A 21,992-nucleotide genomic window follows, 5' to 3' on the forward strand; every position below is an offset into this window, starting at 1 on the left:
GTCAGCTAATAATATCAAAGGTAGTATAAAACAACATATTCATGTGGGGTCTTGTTAGATTCGTCATAATGTGTACATTCATAATATTCGATTTTTATGTTTTTTACTAATATAAAATAGAAAATATCATAAGTTAAAGATACGTTTTAAAAATTGTAATTAAAAAAACAAGAACTATATTTTGAGGAGGAGTGACTACTAATCCATACTTAAGGAAAGTTTTTATGATGGTGAAAGTCACTATTGGGAATTGGATTTGGGATTTGAGTACATAAGTTAGATTAGTCGAAATTTTTTTAATGTGGTACCGAAAATTGAAAATTAAACTTAGTCTACTTTAATGTAGAGCTTTGTGGCTCTTCTAAGTTCTACCTCTAAAAGTCATACTCTATTATTTGTTTATCTCTTATATATATCTCAAAAATATCTAGAGAAAATCCTAATAAGTTTCTTTTCAAGAAAAGAGGTTATAGCTGAAATCAATGACCCAACTGGCTTCTCGCCAGCCTAGTCATGAAGCATGCACGTCCTAGCCTAACTATTATTCCCTCCGTCCCAAAATATAGTTCTCATTTCCATTTTGGGTGTTCCAAAATATAGTTCCCATTTCCATATTTAGTTCCACATTTTTCCGTAATTTGCCTAGAAAAATCGTGTCCCACCATTTATTTGCTTCTTGAATTTTGTTTTTTCCTTTGTTTATTCAACCAAAATGTTATAATTAATGCTCTTTCACCAATTATCTCCATTCTCTCTCCTAAAATCTATCTTTTCCCATACAATATTTATTTAAATAAACAAAAAAAATTTACTATCCCAACTTGCATAAATTACCGTGAAAAAAGGGAAATGGGAACTATATTTTGGGACGGAGGGAGTATTAATTTATAACTCATATAGTCATATTACTCATATATATATATAGAAAAGGTATTGGGTCAGACGCGTCCGACCATAATATTTGGTCGGACGACTTTCAGTTGGTTTCAAATTTTTTTCAGTTGGTTTCAAAAAAAAATTTAGTTGGTTTCAAATTTTTTTCAGTTGGTTTCAATTTATGTTCAGAAGACCAAATGAAAGAAAAACAACACAAGCTGAAAGAATTTACACACCAACTGAAAAAACACAGAAGACCAAATGAAAGAAAAACAACATAAGCTGAAAGAATTTACACACCAACTGAAAGAACACAAAAGACCAAATGAAAGAAAAACAACACAAGGTGAAAGAATTTATACACCAACTGAAAGAATACAATAATCAACTGAAAAAAAAAAAACACACCAATTTCATTTGCTGTTGAGTTTATTCCATTTTCAACAATGAATAATTTCTGAGTTTATTCCATCTTCCTCACTAGAAACCTCCAAAAAAAATCCTCATAGACCCCATCATCATCATCTACTTTCTCGTTGTTATCTTCCAAATCACTATATTTTCTCTTCATTAGTATATATGCGATATATTTGGATGAAAATCAAGTGCCCAATCGAGCTTTATTACTAAAAGGAACAGAAAGCCAGTTGAGTTTCATTTAGTAGACTATCGTTCGAAGTTGTTGCTGCAGTTTGTCGGTCGTTGTCGCCGCGCCATTCTTGCAACTTCGTCTGACGAACATATGGGTCAGACGGTCTGACCCAATACTTTCACATATATATATATTATATATATATATAATATATATTATATAATATATATTATATATATATATATATAATTATATATACTTCCTCCGTTCCATTTTAAATGAAACGTTTGCTTTTTCACGCAACCCAATGCACTTCTTTAGTCGTTAATATCTTTAGTTGTGTGCACGTAAAAAATATAAAAAAGTTATAATTTGATAGTATGCATCGAGACGAATCTAACAAGATCCCACTTGACTATGTTTTTTCTTTATATAATAGCGATAAATTGGAGTCAAAATTGATCAATGAATAGTGTCATTTCACCCAATGTTTCATTTAAAACAGAACGGAGGAAGTATATATATATATATATATATATATATATATATATATATATATATATATATACATATGTTAAAGTATCTAATAAAAGCCTTTGATAATCATGTGGGAGTTTAATGGTTTCCCACCTCCCAACCTCATGGTCGGGAGTCCAACTCTTATTAACCCCAAATTTGGGGTGTTTGTGTGGATATTTACTTGTGGGTATAAATCCTCACTTTCCAGTCTTTGGAAGTTTCCTTATGGGTTGTGATCCCCTTATTACCCCCTAACTCATGAGGGTTGAGCCTATTTGGCCAGTTAATCACCGAATAAAAAAAAAACCTAGTTGAGTATGTACCACAATTAAAAGAGATATTAAGCAACTTAATTAAAATAAACACCTACACTAATACCCAACCACTTTATCTACCCAAGACCTTCCACCAAGCAGCGCCACCACCGACCACCGCCAAACCACCCCTCCCCTCCCCCACTTCGAAACCCACCCCAAAACCAACACCCTCCCTTCCCCAACCCAACCACCAACAATAATACCAACAACCACATCACTGTTTCCACTGCAGCAACACATCAACCACCACCACCAACATCTTCTCACATCAACACACCAACCACCACCGTTGATAAATCATGACCTTCGAAACCCTAACCCATAATTGTGCGACTCGAAGATCTGGTAAAGCGAGACTCTGGGTTTCTCCACTTCTGAGTTCTCTCTCGAATCTAATCGGAAAGTTTAATTTGGTTGAATGTGTGCTGGTAAGTTCCAAATTGTGAGTGAGTTATGATTAAACTTTGTAGATCGTAAATTGGAAAGGACAAAACTAGAGAGAGAAAGAGAGAAGTTTAGGGTGGTGAGTTTTGGCGGTGGTGAAGGGTGATTACGGTGGTATCGACCGCCCGTGGTAAGAAAATTTTTCTCTGGACTGCCCTCGCACAAAGTCACTCGCCAATAGACCAACAGGACCCAAACCCTCTCTCCCCACAACATTGAAATTTTGATTCCAACAAGATTTGGACATTGATCTCCCATGTTGAAGATAGGAAGCCATACCATTAAATCCAAGAATCCTTGATCATATTCCATAATTTTAGCTAATAAGATTCTATTCACATTTTAATACACCAAATACTTATGAAGTACGTCACGTAATCTTATAAAGTACGTACGTCACGTATGGTTATATGTGCCTTGGAAATTGGAATGCCACCAAAAAAATCAAGGATTCTAAAGGGAAATCACATACTAAACACATTCTTTTGAGTTAATTGTTCAACCTCTGCTGTAGTTTGATTATTACTAAAAATGTATATATAAATTAAAGTAAACACTATGTACAATAGAATGTTTATTGCAAATTAATTATGTTCTTACCTAAACTAAAACTTGCAGGCTATTATTGTGAGTTGTGGGCTTGTGGGCTGTGGCATTGAATTTGGTGGATCTTTTAGTTTAGAATGTTTTTTAGAAGAATTAGGTTAGTATTTTTGTCTTTATCATTCAATTTACGTACTCACAAGAGTGGATGTAAAAAAATGTGAGTTAAAAATTTATGAAAATTAGTAATAAGCCCAAAACTTATTTTGAGCCTGTGATCCCCTAGACCCACTAGGTCTGCATGAGAGTCCAAATTTTTCAAAATTTGTGGGTTTGGCTTTAGGGATCCTCATACTCGGTTCAAATTCGGCCTTTACCTATCTCTATTTATGATGAGTGATCTTCTAGAAAGTTTATTAAAATATGCATAAATAAGTTAAGCGGTATGCATTGAAAGAACATGTGTTGGACCGTGTCATCAGTTGTCGGATCTATGTGCATACTACTAGTGGTGTGCATCGGTTCAAAACTGGAAGGATAGTCAAATAGGATCTTGTTAAATAGAAAGTTTTGGGTTTGGACCAAACCATAAACCCAAAATCAGGTTTTTTATGGACCAAAGACCGGAGCGGAGGTCCAAATTTCGGTTCGGTCCGGTTCAGATGCCGGTACGATCCTGATGTTTGCACAACCCTACACACTACCTCCATATTTTTTTAGTTGTAACATTTGCTTTTGTGGCATTATTTGTCAACCAACTTTGGTAAACTATCTCACATCGTTATATAAGAAAAAACATAGTCAAGTAGGATCTTGTTAAATTCGTCTCAATGCAAGGATTTCAAATATCAAATTAAAATTTTAGTAATTTTTACTTATACTCAATAAGAGATATTAACGTTCAAAGAAACATCTCGACAAACGTGAATAAGTAAATGATGTAACTAAAAGAACATAGAGGTAGTATTACAATCCATAAGAGATCATTATTATTGCATACAAAGTATAAATCCATAATAGAAAATGTATTATATACTCCATTTTTTTTTACTTGTTATAGTTTTCGTAAATGAATGTCTCTTTTACTTGCTACATTTCTCTACTTAATCCAAGCGCACAAAAAAAATCAATATTCTCCCTTATTTTTGTTATCTTCCTATGTATAACTTCTAAATATATGTCATTTTTCCATGAAGTTATGGTCTCCTTTACATTTTTTTTCCTCTCTTAAATACTTGTGTGTTGTGTCCACAATAACATATAGTAAGTAAATTAAGACAAATTGAGTATTTAGGCCCTGTTCTTTTAGACTGAACCGAAATGAATTGTGCTGAACTGAACTGAACTGCTTTGAACTGAATGAAAACTGTGAGAGGAAACTAAATTGAATTAAACTGCATAAAACTGAATTGAATTGAACTAAACTGAAAATAAATAAAAAAAAAAAAAACAGTGTCTTAGTAGTAACAAAGGGGACAGTGACACATGGGTTAAACATGAAGTATTCGAATAGAACAATCATGTGACTTATGAGGCACTCTAAGACAAAGAGTAGAATAAAATCACTATAATTAAAAAGAATGGTACCTGTTTTAAGACTGTTCATTGAATAGCTCAAATCGTAAACAAAATCCCACCAATTTAGACAAAAAGTAGCGCATAGAATTCCCACCATTAGAACGGACTAGAAGGAATGAATTTTCTAACAAGATTTGATATGTGGTGATTGTTGACAATTGTGTTAAAATCTAGAGGTTAAAGTAGAACCAAAATAATATCTTAAAGTGGTGAGTTCTTTGCCGGAAGAATATGGGACAAATAGCAAACATAAACATATAGTGCACTGTGCACGAATAACACCATAAATAAAGTAAAAAAAGGTGGTTAAGTTTCTTTTTTCTTTTTGTCGACGGTAGGAGGCTGAATAATAGATTACATAATGAAAACGATATTTTAAACTATTCTAAAAAGTCGCTTAGATTTTTTGGATTAATACTTAGCAAAATCGGATGTATTGAACTAAAAAAAATGGAGAATATTGATTATTCAAAAAAAAAACTTTCTAGATAATTGCATCACAACACAATTATTCTTGTATCACTTTGAAATTGAGGCAACTAAATACTTTTTTGAATTCATATGCTATGAACAACTCGAATACTCTCTTCTCTTTAAGATAATGTCTTGTTTTTCAATTTTAAACTAGTTTTTAGGCTCGAACTATGTCCCGGGTAAGAAAATCATTCATTTATTAATATAATACTTTATGATAATAACACTAAATACAACTTAGTTAGTGGTTAAGACTTTAGTGTACGTACTTGAGGTCTCGAGATCAAACCCCTATAGTATGCAGTTTCTAAATTTTTTTATTGTACATGAACTAAAACTCCCTAGGGAGAACGCCACGTGACACAGTTTCTTCTTTATGCACGCCTTTTTAATATATTTGTATAGATTTCTCCACAAAAACCTTCAGGCATTTTTTTTAGTATTTCTCGTATGTTATTCATTTACAGTTAGGTCTCTTACTCTAATGAATAGCCTCAGTTAAATACACAACAAATTAAATTTTTCTCAGGTGGGTTTTAAAATTCACTGCCTAATCTTTATCAACCAACAATATTTATATATGGTGTATCGATCTAAAAGCACATTGCATGCACGAAACTTATTAATTTGGGAGTATTGTGTATGAGTTTCCTTATTTTAGGAGTATTGTAATATATTGGTTCCTATGTTGATTAGGAAAGATTTCCTTATTATCTTAGGAATCTTGTAATTATATATTGATTATTTCATTAATGAGAAGGCATAACAAATTAACCCTAAATCTATTTTACAAGGTATCAAGAGCAGGTTAGATTTTTTTTTCTTTCCTCTCTTTCACTTAAGATGGTCGGCGATGACCAGGAAAGGCAGCCACCGCCGCCACCCCCACCACAAGCTTCAAATACGAAGCTTGATATTGATTCTCTGTTTTATTTAGGCACGGGCGATCGTCCCGACGATTTCATCAAAACCTACTCGTATCACTCATGGTTATTATGACGAGTGGGCTGCGGATATTCAAGTTGCCATAGAGGCTCGCTGCAAATTCATTTTTCTTGAGGGCACTATTCTTGTTGTTGAACCCCCACACAAGCGTGGATTGGGCTACTATTAACGCAATGTTACTTTCTTGGATCTTGAACACTATTTCTCTTTATGTCAAAGGCACATTACTAAATTTCGCAACGCTAAACGACTTTGGGATCATCTTAAAACTCGTTTTGTTATTGTTTGGCCATAGAATTCGACGATTATGTTCTGCTATTGCTCGTTGTGACCAACCAAAATCCATGCCTATTTTTGCATTTTATGGCGAACTTAATGCTTTACGGAAAGAATTGTTTCATAATTTTCCATTGATTACTTGCGCTTGTTGCTCCTCTTGTTAGGTTGCATTTCTTCACGCGGAATCTCGTGAAACTGAGAAAATTCATGACTTTCTTATGGAACTTAATTCTGAATATTATACGCATCTCTGCACGTAAATCTTGTCCATCGACCCATTACCCTCCTTAGATTGCACTTATCAGTTGGTGATTCAATATGAGAGGGTGCATTAGGCCACTGGCCCACTGTCGAACCCTCACAACCAAGTGAAGCTCTCGGTTTTTTCGTGCAAGCAGATCTAGGTCGTGGTAGCGGCTCAGGTGGACGTGTTATATGCACGAATAGCAATAAGGTTGGTCATGAGACAACCCAATGTCGACAACCTCTTACTAGATCTCATTGCAAGAAGCAAGGTCGAGATTAAAGCTACTTTGAGATCGTGGGCTATCCGCATGGGTGGTCAAATACCGCTTGGTCTACAAGTCGTGGCACATTCCCTACTACTGGTCGTGGCACCAGCAAGGCAAATGTCGTGGTTGTCGCAGGGTCTTCACCGCTCATTTTTTCATCTTCTTCGGCTTCCTCATCTCTCTTGTTCGCCGGATAATGGAAGGCTCTTGCGGGTTTTCTTAGAAACACCAATCTTTCGGATTAAAGGTTAAATGGTATGTTTGAATTTTCTTCTTGGATTATTGATACAGGTTTTACGCATCATGTTATAGGAGAAGAGACTTGTTTTCTAGTTTAATTTGGTTGATATTGAACCTTGTCCCACTAGTCTTCCTAATGGTGCTTGGTGGTTGCAACTCAAAAGTTTTGTCTATCTTTCTCCTACTATTACTTTATCTGATGTTCAGTCTGTTCTTCAATTTAGTTGCAATTTACTTTCGATTTCTCAATTCACTAATGATTTGCACTGCATTGTTTAGTTTTCTTCCTCTAAGTGTGCTATATAGGACCATCTGAGGGAGCTGACTGAAACAGGGGGTAGAAAGGATGGACTTTACTACTTTGATGGAGGCACCATATGCATGCTTCCACAAGCTTCAGTGCATGCAACTATTTTGGAGTTTGAGTTATGGAATCGACGAAGATATCATCCTTTAGAAAAAATAGTGAAGTTACTCCCCCCTTTTGTGGTCATAAGGGTCGTTAAGATCATCATTGTGAGATTCGTTTTCGTGTGAAACATCCTAGAGACAAATTTCCTATTAGTACTACTTCCTTCGTCCCATAATAGTTTTCTTCCTATAAGTGTGCTATATAGGACCATATGAGGGAGCTGACTAAAACGGGGAGGAGGAAAGATGGACTTTACTACTTTAAAGGAGGCACCATGGTTCCACAAGCTTCAGTGCATGCAACAATTTCGGAATTTGAGTTATGGAATCGACGAACATATCATCTTTTAGAAAAAGTAGTGAGGTTACTTCCCCCTTTATTATGTGGTCATAAGGATCGTTTAGATCATCATTGTGAGATTTGTTTTCGTGCGAAACATCCTAGAGACAAATTTTCTATTAGTATTACTCCCTTTGTCCCATAATAGTCCGTACACTTTTCATTTACGTTTGTCCCAAATTTGTTTGAACACTTTTATTTTTGACATGGTCTCACTATTAATATATTATTTCTTTTTTTATACTCCTATTGCTTACACTTTTTTGGTCTACAAAGTGTCATATTAGGTTGGTAGCTAATATGGGACCAATTCCAACAAACACCATGTGAATAACAAGTCCAAGAATATGATAAACTAATAATGGGGAGGGTTTGCTGGACACTCGCTCGTCTAGTCATCTGCATCCGCCCCAACTAGGTGGAGAGATAGGTGTGGTTTGGTGGGTGGTAGGACGGGAATTGGATCAGGATGAAAATTGTCTCACCGTGGATGTTGGGCTGGATGTCTATTTTATTTGTACCCGCCTCATCTCCACCCCCACCCCATCTTCACTTTCCCCACCATACCCTTTTCATTATGACATGCCCTATACTTATTTAAAATTCTTTTATTTTGATAACATGTATATTAAATATTTATTTACGTATATAATACTAATTACTAAATTCAAGTTAAATTTTTAAGATGACAAGTTCGTGAATTTATTTTTTGAGGCAGATAATCAGATAGTTCAGTGAAAATAACCATATAAGACGGATACGAATACCCAAATGGGTGGTGAGGAGAAAATATTTTTATTTTCTATCCATCGAGAAGGAAATAGATCTCGGTTCTCGTCATAACTAATAAGGCGGGAATTTATATGTAAACTTTACCTGAATTTGAGTTCGTAAAGACCATCCTTCACACCTGTCTCACCTTATCGACGGAAAAAACTTTATCTACCCAGTGGGTCAACAATCCACTACTAACAGAAATAAATAAATAGTAGGATCCAACTCATCAATTCTAATAGTTTTTTAATATTCTATTTTTAGTGGATTAAGTAGTTAACTACCTACCGGGTAGATTAATCGACCTCCCTATCGACCTCCCTTTCGAACCCACAAGCTAGGAGTCCCAACTCCCAGCTTTACAACTATTTCCGATTTCGGGCCCCTTAGACTTCCAAAACGCGCAAGTTTCTCAACCATATCGAAATGAAGTAAAAAAGGAGTCGTACCAACACACCTATTATATTCTCACATCTGTATACACGTGGAAATGTGGAATCCTACTCAATTAGTCCTATGGTCGGCGCCCACCCTTCTATTAACATCAACTAGTAAATCTTCCATCTATAAATACAACTATCTTACTTTCTTCAACATTGTAAGCTACACAAAACACAGAGAAAAAATAACTAAAAGTAGAAGCAAAAATAAATAAAAAAATGACTCTATTTCAGATGAAATCGAAATCATCTAGAAGGGTAAATGATGTAAAAAGTTGCCAAGAAAAGTACTGCAAGGGAATTTACTTGAAGGGATCAGAGAAATGTGACAAATTAGATAGTGGTAATACAGTTTTAACTGTGTGGAAGAAGTCACTTTTAATGAATTGCACTGGATTTACTGTGTTTAATTGTAAAGGTAATCTTATTTACCGTGTTGATAATTACCGTGCAAGACCTGGTGAGATTGTTCTTATGGATGCTTCTGGAACATCAATGTTCACTATGCGTCGTCACAAGGTAAATTATGTTCATATTGTTATATAGTATAAACTATACCTTATAAATTGTATGCATGACTGTTTTATCGATTTGAGCCACGAATGCAGTATAAGTACAAAGAAAGGGAGGGAGTTTAAATCTGTGATCTATCGTTTACGACACTTTAATCTTAACCACTAGATTAAGATATCTTTAGGATTGTATGCATGATTGTGGTTGTTTTTATGATAATTTTCTTCCATGTAACTGCGCTATTGTATCTATTCCTGGTTGTTGCTGACAAAATATCATTAAGAAGTATAAACAATAGGATAATTGAATTATATGACATTAATTAAATTAAGTAGGGTTCAGATTGATTTCATATCAATAATGTCATGTTGTGTTTGTGTTTCCCTAAATAACTTTGTATATTTGTTGTTATATCTTTTCGAGTACAACCTAATGTTAATATAATCAAACATGAAATAGAATAAACAAAATTAAAAAGGCTTCATTTGCTCTTACATCTTCCGATCCATGAAACAAAAACAAATTATGACATGTGTAGTCCAACTTAAACTTATCGCGAGCAATAGTAGGTAATGTTGGGTTTAATATTAGCTAATGAGCTAGTTTAATATATAAATTTTTTGAGAGTTGGGTTTTATATTAGCTAATGAGCTAGCTTGATATATAAATTTTCTGAGAGTTGATTTCTACATTTGAGATTTTGAGTATTAACTTCTTTGTATGGTGGTGTTGCCCTAGCTGGCTCGTAGCTTCCTATGAACCAATAAGGCAATAAATCACCAAGTTTTAAGAGTAGGCAATAACCAAATTATGACAATAACACAAATGTAATTTGCATTTTGGAACAAGTAAAAACTATGGTATACTTGGTCAAATGTGAATGATTTTTGTATGTGTGTATGCACGTCAAAGTACATGAATTACTTAAACTAAAACTCCTTTAGGAAGAGCGACACGTGATATTGTTCCTTGTTTATGAACTCTTTTTAGGAATTGAGGTTGGCTCAAGTGATGAGCTTTCTCATCTTTTCTATTAAGGTCTAGGGTCAATTCTTACCCCAAGCATTTGCTTGGGATTTAAGGAGGAGAGGGGAGTTGGGGGTGTTTGGCTTGTAATGAACTTCTGGATGGGGCCTGTAGGAGGAATTCTTCTTACTAATTTTTTAAATGCACGTCAAAAATAGGGAAATAACTAAAATGTTTTTGTTAATGGACATTACATAAATATCCTTAGTGAAACTTCCGTGTTGTTATGTGCATAATTTTGCATTTAGACCAATTCATGTTTATCTTGACCTTACTTTGTTTGTTTCTTCTCACCACTCATTATCATAAGAAAATAAGTGCTTCTTTTCTCTTTTTCTTTTGTAGCATTTATCACTGTTTAACTACATGCGTGTTGAGAATCTTTTAATAGGGGGGGGGGGAAGTCGGTTATATGGAGCACTTGCTTATGGAATGTGACAATACAAATCTACGTGTTTGGTCCTTGGTCTAATGGTCCATGGTGTGCTTAACATAACTAGTTTAGGTCCGTGGCACTACGATTTTTAGAAGACGTAAGTTATCTAACTACGTAATTGTTAAGAGTATAACACACATGTGAGTTAGGAAATAGTTGTCCCATATTGAAGAATTAGAGAGAGAAGAACTAACATATGGATTGGTGAGTTACTAGCAGATAGAATAACGATTTTTTTTGGCATTTTATCTTATAATATTGCGATTTTACTTTCTCGAATCTAAACTTATTAGCACTTGTTTAAATTGAGCTTAATTGCCCTTGTATGAATCTATATTTTCTTTACCTGAACTTTTGGCCTTGTTTAGATATAGCACCTTACTTTGATCAGTAAGAGTCTAAGAGACAGATCCTTGAATAACTAAAACAGTCAACTTGTACTGCATAGTTCTATGCATTCTAATTGGATTCTTGTTTGATGAACAGACTCTGAGGTTAGTGGATGATTGGCTAGTATATCAGGGTGATGCTAGTGATCAAAATTCCAAGAAAAAGCAGCCACTTTGCTACGTAAAGAAGAATGTAAACATACTACAAACAAATTCAAATGTACTTGCACAAGTTATCCTGGGTACATCAAATAAGAATCCTACATATGTGATTGAAGGCTCCTATGGGCAAAGATCATGTAAGGTCATCGACAAGTTATCGAAGAAGATTGTGGCAGAGATCAAGAGAAAAGAAGCCACTAATGGAGGTGCTTCGTTTGGTCTCGAGGTTTTTCACTTAATCGTGTGTCCAGGATTCGATTCTGGGTTCGCAATGACTCTGGTTTTGCTGTTAGATCAGATGTTCAGCTGAAAACTATGGATGTTCCTGTCTTTTCTTGTCTTTATAATTTTTTGTATTAGAGTGCCCCTCTGGATTATTTGCCAAGATGAGGGCTGGTTATGAGATTGTATAAGTATTTGATGAAATACATCTCTAACCAACAAATCTTTGTGTACCATGAATAGAAGTATTAAAGTATAAAACTGTGTTTTTGCTTGCATCTATGATTCGTTTAGTACGTTTTTGTTTCTCTAAAGAATTGCATTGTTGTATTGAAGAAAGATGCATCTTTACTCTCGAAAAAGAAAAGAAAGAAAAAACTTAGCATCTTTAACAATATAAAGAGTGCACGGCACTAACAGCAAGTTCAAGTGGTAAAGTTTTGTTGGTTCCCCTAGAATACGGATCACTTACAGCGAAGTAACTATTAGTTCCTGTAGTGTGCGTAACTATTAGTTCTTGTAAGTCTATATGAAATTCAATTGTATTTCTATTCTCCTTATAAAACTTGTGTATCTTGTACACTAATGAAGTTTCTATTGGTACCCGTAGAAGATGGATCACTTACAACAAAGTAACTATTAGTTCTTGTAGTGTGCGCAACTATCAGTTCTTCTAAGTCTGTATAAAATTCAATTGTATTTCTATTCACCTTGTAAAACTTGTGTATCTTGTACACTAATGAATGATGAAGAGTGTACCAAGAAAATTTGAGTAGTAAGGAGTATATTTTATCTACTTAACCGATAAAGTCTTTTAACACTTTGTCTGGATAGGAGGAAATGGAGAGAACATAAAAGAGGAGAAAATGAGAGAAAGGCTTGATAACCAACTGTTTAAGTCCAAAAAAGACTCAAAAACCCAAAAAAACACAATGGTACCATTATAACCTGCATTGGTATCAAATTGTTATCAGGACTGGTACCAAGGTATCAATATTTTCGGAGAATGGTACCATTATAACCTAGCATTGGTACCAAGCAAATCCTTGTCACATGCGAGTGAAATCTTCCAACGCATAAAATGACCAAATTACCCCCGTTTGAGTCCCCTAAGAGACTCAAACGGTTGGACGCCTAGACAAGGTGAGGGGAACATTTCCATAATAAATTCATCCCTTCGAAATTTAGAAAGATTTGGAGGTGATACGGAACTTTATCTTCCTCCTCCCTTTCTTTCCCCTCCCCTTCCTCCTCTATCCCTTCCCTTGCTTTTTCCTCCTCTATTACTACCCAAACAAAGTGTAAGTGATTGTCCTAGAAAATGAACTTACAACTAATTTTTGTACCTCTGAATGGAAATCTTAAATGGTTCCGGTAAATTTCAAATCCTTTTTCAATTAACTTAATTACAGTAAATAATACCACGAAAAACACATTAAGCTTATGCATACTCCATTAATTTTTGTATTTAAAATGTCCTGGGAATTCTAATATCCGGTGTGATCCTGAGATGTACCAGTTCTGCAGGAAATTCTGTTTATAGAAACTCACATAGATTGTTAATGAAAGATTATTATTAAGATTTCAGTTTCTTAATATGAAGTAGTTCATGAATAACAATGATACAACAACATTGAAGGGACTGAAGATAGTAACAAAGGAAAGAGGGAACTGAAATTTCAATTGCCTCATTGGAATGGCTCTGTACAAGGCAAAGAATATCCCATGAAAAAGATACCTCTAGAATCTGTTAACATATAATGTTACAACACTGGAATTTTCGGTCTCGCTTCCGTGAGACCACCACCACCAATCCTGAGCTACACATAAACACCAATATATACAAACTAACATCTTCAACTAAGTTTCTCTTGGAGTGTCACTAATACTTCACAACAGATCTTGGCATTACAAAGCAACTACATCATCCATACAAGCTAGCTTCTTGTCCTGTTCCAATCCATTGGTGAAACTTTTCTCAACTTCTGTGGGTTGTGGTTACTCCTATCCAAAACCCGAGGAGGTGGAGGAGCCATAAATTGTGGTTTTACAAAGTTTCCATTTAAGTTTCTAGTTTCAGCAACAGAATCTCTAGACAATCTGCTTGGGGACGATCTGTTTGATCTAGGAGCAGATACAGAGCTCAATCCTATAACTGCATGTATGTGACTAAAATCTTCTCGGCGCTCAACAACCGTGATTTTAGGTTTTTTTGGAGATGAAGAAGCTCCGTACTCTATGCTCCTTACTACGTGATTAAGTAAAGTCTCCGATTTGGGTGTCAAAAACTCCTCGGGTTTTTCACTTGATCGTGACTTCCGAGCTTTCATGGATTTTTGGGACGGTTGTTTAGCCCATTTTAGTATTCCATTTGAGATACGATTTGAGCAATCGCTGGCAATGTCGCAAAGAGTTTGAGCGGCAGCCAGTACTTTGGGAGAATGCAGAGCTGTCACCCAGAACCAATAAAAGATGAGAAGAGAAGCAACTGAAGATAAAAATTACGAAGTTTTCACATCTTAACCTATAAAAATAACTGCTACTCCAATTTACAAATTATCTACAGTATTAAAAAGCTAGAACAATATAAAAAAAGAACGAACTCAAGAACTTGACATCACATGTAAAACATGGTTTGAAGCTTTCTCAATTTAAAGCAATACATGACGAACATTACAAGCCATATAAATGCCCATGTAAATCACTAATACTGAGGTTATGCTTGCAGCTTTTCTTTAAGGTCATTCTCTATAGAAATCAAATGCAACTGCCAACAAGTGTAATGTCTATTAAAACGGATACTCTGAGATGATGACATCAGTCTGACGGAGATTTGTACAATAAAAGCATATTTTAAGTGTGGCAATGACATTATGCTTTAAAAATAATAGACACATACCATTCATTTTGGAGTGAACTGTACTTGCAGATTCTGCAGACAAGTTAACACACATCAGTAACAAACACTAGAAAAAATGTACACTTCTAAAAGGGGATTCCAACCTTCCAAAAGCTTCAACAAAGATGGATTCTTACCCGATAGTGGCAGAGATGCTGTCGGACATACGGCTGAAGAAGAATTCTGCTGACAGCACTGCTGGTTGATAACTGCAGAAGAACTGCTTTCAATATCAGGAAGTCGATACATAAATTGTCCTGCTGGAACAAGGCTACCATCGTAAGTGAGCGAATCCAAATCCATAAAATCTTCATTGCCCCCTCCAATAAAGCTGGCATTGCTCTTTATCCTTACCCATCTGCCTTGGCAACTGCTTCTATTTGATACTTTTATAGCATCATTATTAGATTTATGGTGCCCATTGAAATTATGGGACCAGGGAAAAGGCGGCAAGCTAACTCGATGAGATAAAGGCTTCCCATTACGCAAATCATTGAGCTTTGTAGACACCACTGGCTTCACTGCATCCTGCAACAAAGAGTCCAAATCCTTTGGTGGAGGAAGTGCCAACCTCGCTAAAATATCTCTAGGTTGATACAACACATTATCCTTTTTGGCAGCAGGAAATTCAGCCTTTACAGACGACTCCAGATCCTGAAGGAAGAAAGTACATGAAATTTATTTATAAGAATAACAAAGGTGACCCATTGCCATGTTCACTAATACATCTTGTTACACATGATTTAGTTATGTCCATAAATTTTAATTATCTGGGACCAAGAAAATTGAACTTCTCCATCATAGAAGAAAGACACTATCTCTTCTAAAAGGAGGAACCTTCATTTCACCTTAGAAGATGGTTGTTGTAAAACTATATAAAACTCCTTCAATGAAACAACTAATAAAACCGAATAGCAATTGCCTCCCTCTGCACTAGTTGTAGCCTATAGTAACTATATACCTTTCCACATTTGGATAATGCTGCAGTAAGGCTACTTTCATCACCATCAGAACCATTTAAAACACCTGTACTAGAAGGTGATGATGACAAAGGGGTTTTCTTGTTGGCCTGAGTATCCACCTCTTCAACTTGTTTGGCCTGTCGTGTCCCTATAACACGAATGACAGAACAAGCTTTTTTAACTGATTCAAGTATATTCTCAGTCATATTAGCAGGTGGTGCTTTCTTTCCCTTCTCTTTGCCAAAATTATGACATTTATAGGTTCCATCAAGGAGCTCATCCAAAGAGATATCATCCATAAATTTTGATATATCATGTACATCTGGCTTGAGACCATATGTTCCTGCAAACAAGTGTCAAGGAACATCCAGGTTAAAAAACTAGAACATACCCGTGCATATACCACAACACCAGAAATGAAGCTAAACTAAAATATCAAAGTCAATTTTATCCATTTTGAACTAGAAACAACTAGGAAATTCTAGATCCTGAAACAAAGACTCGATTGGTAATAAAATGACCAAGCAATAAGCTCAAAAATATTTACCTTTGTCAAGCAAGAAACAAATTCATATTCAAAGCGAAGCTGTCAGATATAGTATGATGACTCAAAAACAAAGCAATGAGACAATACACTTGCGAGTCATTTATGAAAATTATATGCTAAGGTTTAGAGAGATTCAGAGACGCAGCATTTTGGAGGGGGGGCAGAAGAGAATCAAGAAAATAGCACAACAAAAGTTAAAGCTTGCCACCCCCAGAAAGATCTTCTTAGCTGAAGGCTGCAGAAGATCTGGACCTCAGAAAATTTATTCTCAAAAAGAAGAGACCAGTTTCATACCAAAAATATTGCTTCCTCCACTTGCAGGACTGGAGTTTGGTAAACCAACTTTCAGGGAAAATGGATCAAATTTTGACTTCATAGGAACTTTAGAATTCCTTCTATCACCCCGTTTGCCATTTATATTGCTCTTTTGTTTGACTGCCTGAGATTTATCTACAGTGCAAAAGAAAACGAACAGATATCAGTCAACTACAAACTGAGACAGAAAAAGCTTGAAGAAAAAACTAGAGTCTCGTAGGTTAACATAAACAAAGGTAAAACTGTAAAACAATTTAAAAACGAGATTTAAGCTTGCGGGGATTGTTGGCTAGTAACTTGGCAACAATAATCATTTCGATTCTATTGTTAGATCAACACAACAATGCCAACCAGGCACCTGGCTCCAGAAGAAACTGGATAATGCAGATGGATGTCTCATCTGACCACAAGAGCATGACTTGAATAATATCAACTCTGAAAGTTGCAAATGTCCAATGTTTACTATATGCTATTAACCAGCCATTGTAGACAGACTATCTACATTTGACTCAATCTCTACTCATTCAGTTGCATAGACCAATGCTAGCGCACTGCAGAGTAGAGATCAGAACATCAAGACCAAACTAGAACCAGCTTCAGACGAAAGCAGATTGCTATTTTTCTAACTGGACCACAAAAAAATTACTTCACTAACATTAAGGCTTAGATGTTGCGATCTCATTTAATACAGGCATAATCAAGCACTTTGTCATTGATGGAGCTTGAACCATGACTGAATGGAAGAAGTAGCATTATAAGATCCACAAAAACAGCAATCTCACTCCCTCTATATATCAACTTAATGGAGCAGAGCATCAACCAAGCGAAGCTCAACAACCATGGCTTGATGCCGAGCAAGCCACATGTGCTTTAGCTAAAGTTATCTTAAAAAGTAAAACCAATAGCCTCGAAAAGGGAATGAAAAAATTAAACATACAAGTGGGTTCGCTTCGAATAAAGGTAGTTGCTGCTTAATTATAGCAAGCTACAAAAAGTCGGTTGATTAGCATTGAAGAACTTTCTCCTCGAGCTTGAGTGACAATAGCTTGAACTTCCAATTACATCTTAATAAATACACTACATCAAAAATCCATTACCAAAACAATATCTAATATAAAGAAATGAAACCCTTAACAAAATGAGCACTTCTGTTCTGCAAGACAAGTTCAATATTTATCATTATTTACTAGATGAAACATACTACTAAGAAGAATGTCAAAGCAAAAAGGCCATACAGTTATGAGGGTTTAGGGAAAATAAAATTCCAACAGAATTAGTATTACTTGTCGACAAAGGAATTCATATCAATAACAAGGTAAAATGGGGTACGTATCTCTCTAATCATAACTGTCAAATTAATGCTCTTGTAAGATCCACAAGCTTATGGAGAGCCATATAAACCAGCCCCTCTTTAGTCAAGATACCAACTATTTAGAACACTCTTGAGTCATCTCCAATCAGAAGCACCCAAGAATAACGAAGCTTGATTTAAAAGCAATGTTAGGAAGTCAATACTTACTAAGGTAGCATGACTATAGCATATATCATGAAGTAACAACCAAATAGACTAACTGAACTATGTTGAAGTTTCCAGCAATATAAAAATGTATCACCCGATGATCAAGTATCACCGAATGATCAGTAAACTATATCCTCAAAAGCAAATTGAGATTAGAGAAGGTAATTCTGAACCACAAACAAAGATTTTGATAATAAAGGTTCTCAAAACCACATTAATACTTTACAAAGAAACAACATGAAGACAGAGGTCTGTGAGAGTGCATAAATGTATTTACTTAGGAATTGGTAGTTGGCAAGTAAAAACTAAACCTTTAGCTAGAGTATCACATAACTACTTGTTGAAGAGTAATCAAAAGACTACCAATTCCTCACTGTACTAGAAAAGACTTGGAGAAGAGAAGACCTTGTTTTCCAAAAGGTAACTTGATATCAACAATAGACTAAAATATGGAATTAAATACTATTACTAAGTAAAGGTGATAAGTGCACAGATGATTCTACAAATTTGTTAAGTTGCAAAATACATACTAATGGTAGTTGCACTCTTAACAATCACCATGCCGAAATCACGTATAAATACAATCAAGATATGTAGGATCAGTAAACGGTGGGAGAAATAGGTATGTGGGTCATATTGAAGTTGACTGTTAATGTTATGGGCCAAGAGAGATAGAGTGAAAAAAACTTTATTGTAAAGATAATAATATAAAACATGTAGGACCATACCCAGAAAAAAAAGTAAGTAAGCTAATAAATTACAACCCAAAAAGGAAAGGGGGTAGCCTAGACTAATAAAAACCGGAGGGAGTATTCATCTATGCTGCTAAATGAATGGCAGCTTCAACTTCGCAAGACTCTCTATCTAGAAGTCAAGATTAGCATTTAGCAATCTCCAAACTCTTACCAAGAGCCAAAAGAGGCAACATGTAAGCTTTACAGCAACATGCTAGATCAAGGACATACATATTCTGGCCCCTCAAACTTCTTCCAGACAGTAACAGATCATTACAGCTAGACTAGTTACCACGCAAAGCCCTCACTTCTCTAACTACCCCTTCCAAAGTCCAGACTCCAGACTCCAAACCCACCATTTTTGCTGTATTGTCATGTACAAACTGTAACATGGTAATTTGCCAAATTTTAGCAACATCCAGCATAATAATTTAAGCATGATACAAACCAATGATTCACATGATTATAACCAATACATAGCAAAACACTTCACCTGCACTGGAGCATCTGACTAGATGCAAACCAAGCTTTTCTGACTCTGTCTTCGCTTCATCAGCTTCAGTCTGAGGCAATAAATTGTCCGGTTGCAACATTCGAGGTTTCTTAAAAGAGACATTTCCATTTTTTGGAGCCTTTCCCATCTTCCGTTGAATCTGTTTACCTTCATACTCTGACATCGACATAGTGGAAACACTTGTTATCCCATCAATTACAGCCAGGGATACATCTTCTGTCACTGATCTCGATGGCACACAGTTGCTCCTACACGACCCTGCATCTGCTTTCTTCAACCAGGAAGATGAACCGGAAGCAGTGGTAGTACCTGAACAATTTTGGAAAACATTATAATCTCCCAAATATAAGCAGCAAGCCAGACACTTGAACTGTCGAACAAAAGCGTATTGCTTATAAATCAACATTAAGGAAATAAGAAGAACATCAGCCTCACAGTAACTAATGTTCTGTGAACCTGAAACATATCCATAGATTATGACACAATAGCATAACGGCACATAAAAACACAAGTTCTTCCTACTGAAAGCAATCCGAAATCCCAATCACGTCAAATGCTTTAACCAAAATTGACAAATAATCAACACTAACACACTATTTGTGTCTCTTGTTGCGAATATCCTGCCCTCTTTCGAAAAAATGTAAGAGCTTTCGAAAAAATTGAAGAGCCAATTTTGGCTTAGCCTAGCTCTTGAAGATCACAATAAGTCCATGGCAACCACTGGATATTGTTGATTCAGAAAAGAGCCGAAGATGAAAACAAAAGAGTTATCCACAGTCCCAAAAAACACTTTTCCCATCTTCACACCCACAACGAAGTTCAAATTCCACGCAGCACTAATTGAATCGTCAATAAACCACTACACAACCAATATTGAGCTGAAATATACATAGTCTAAAGCTCAAAACATTAAAGATCACGCAACAAAACCATCAAAACTCAAACGGAAAAACATTATTGAAAACTCAAAAAAAAAAACACTGAAATCAAATGTATTCACCTCTATGACTAAGTAAGGAAGTGCATTCATCAATTTTAGCGCCAGAAAAATGCGAAATAGCGTCAGAATCACGAGCTTCACCATCAGTAGAACAAACCCTAGCTCCAACAAGAACGTCTGAACCCATCAATTTCGCCGCCACAAAATCCACCGGAATCACCAATTCCACTGCTTCCATCACCACCACCACATCTCTCAACCATCCAAATCAAACCAACAACAACAACAACAAAAAAAGCCCCAAATTAAACACCTCAAACACTTCAAATCATCGACAAAATCAAACAATCGCCGAACAAAACAAAACCCTAGGAGAGAGAAAATAAACACTAACAAAACAAGCAGATAGAGAGAGAAAATCAAAATCGAGGAGAGAGAAAGAGAAGGAGGTTAGCGGCGAAAATGGAGGCGTCTAGGGCAAGAAAAGGAGAGGGTCAGAAAGAGAAGTATTTATAGTTTTCGGGAAAAGGGAGAAAATGTGCGTGCTTTTGGATTCTCGGAGAGTGATTTTCCGGCGAGGTTTAAACTGAAATGTCTATTTTACCCTTGATTACGTGGCAGATTTCATGAGGACATAAATGTGAATAAGTTGAAAAAGTAGGGATATTTTAGGGAATTTGTTGGTCTATAAAGGTTATTTGTAGGGTTTGTTTGTTGTCCAATAAGAATATGACTCGTGTTTGGTTGAAGTTAGTCAAATGAGTGGATAGATTGGTGTGTTAAATTACTAAATTGTCCTTGTATATGACAAATAGTTTTTTTGTTGGATTTATCTTGTCTAGTCAGTGATTTTGTTTTTATTTTTTGGTAATGGGTGTTGACGTGTAGCTGTTGATATTGCCTTAACTTAGGGGTATTTTGGGAAGGTATGTAATGTCCTTATAAAAGGAAGATATTTGATCTTATTTTGATAATAGTAGTACTTAAGTTAGGTGAATTAATTAATTTGGGTAATTAGTAGGCCACAAATCAATCCACATGATTTCGGTTTTGTTGGTTGTAATGATGGGTTGTAGTGTTTGGTTTACTTGTAATTAGTGGATAATGATTGTATTAGGGTGTTAAAATCATGTTACACCTATTTTAAATTTTTTCGGCTGCTCAATGCTAAATGCTCAGTGCTTATTCATGTGATTTTGAAGTCTTAGGATGTGGTGTGTGTAATACTTGAGATCAAATCTCGTTTATATTAGTTGTTCTTGTGGGTCTTTCTATGCTCAAAAAAAAAAAAAAAAAAAGCAAACCTACTTAACTATATACATATGTCAAGTTCAATTCACAAGCATGTGAACAGTCTAAAGCAAGTCAACAAGTATTTGACGATGGCGTCGACAGATTCGAAAAATATTTTGCGCTAAACTTGCGGTTGAAGGCAATGGACAGTTATGAGTATGGAAAACAAGGAATAGGGGGTTGCAGTCATGCATATGTAAAGAATGGGAAGTAGGTAATCTATATAAATATATTAAA

The 21,992-nt window shown here is 35.4% G+C and overlaps 2 protein-coding genes across 2 annotated transcripts; one reads left to right on the forward strand and one right to left on the reverse strand.

Annotated features, from left to right (window-relative positions):
* Positions 1-9,428: 9,428 nt before the first annotated feature.
* On the forward strand, positions 9,429-12,310 carry LOC104892230 (protein LURP-one-related 17). Its single transcript, XM_010678096.4, has 2 exons — positions 9,429-9,803; positions 11,746-12,310. Exons 1-2 carry the CDS (start codon positions 9,504-9,506, stop codon positions 12,118-12,120), a joined length of 675 nt encoding a protein of 224 aa, XP_010676398.2. The 5' UTR covers positions 9,429-9,503; the 3' UTR covers positions 12,121-12,310.
* Positions 12,311-13,681: 1,371 nt separating this feature from the next.
* On the reverse strand, positions 13,682-21,007 carry LOC104892231 (hypothetical protein). Its single transcript, XM_010678098.4, has 7 exons — positions 20,523-21,007; positions 19,502-19,831; positions 16,735-16,890; positions 15,893-16,236; positions 15,069-15,585; positions 14,932-14,964; positions 13,682-14,481 (listed from the first exon to the last, which is right to left on the reverse strand). The coding sequence occupies exons 1-7, from the start codon at positions 20,698-20,700 to the stop codon at positions 13,970-13,972; spliced, it is 2,070 nt and encodes a 689-aa protein (XP_010676400.2). The 5' UTR covers positions 20,701-21,007; the 3' UTR covers positions 13,682-13,969.
* Positions 21,008-21,992: the final 985 nt, after the last annotated feature.

Source organism: Beta vulgaris, chromosome 5, assembly GCF_026745355.1.
Source record: "Beta vulgaris subsp. vulgaris cultivar EL10 chromosome 5, EL10.2, whole genome shotgun sequence".
NCBI classification, from domain to species: domain Eukaryota; kingdom Viridiplantae; phylum Streptophyta; class Magnoliopsida; order Caryophyllales; family Amaranthaceae; genus Beta; species Beta vulgaris.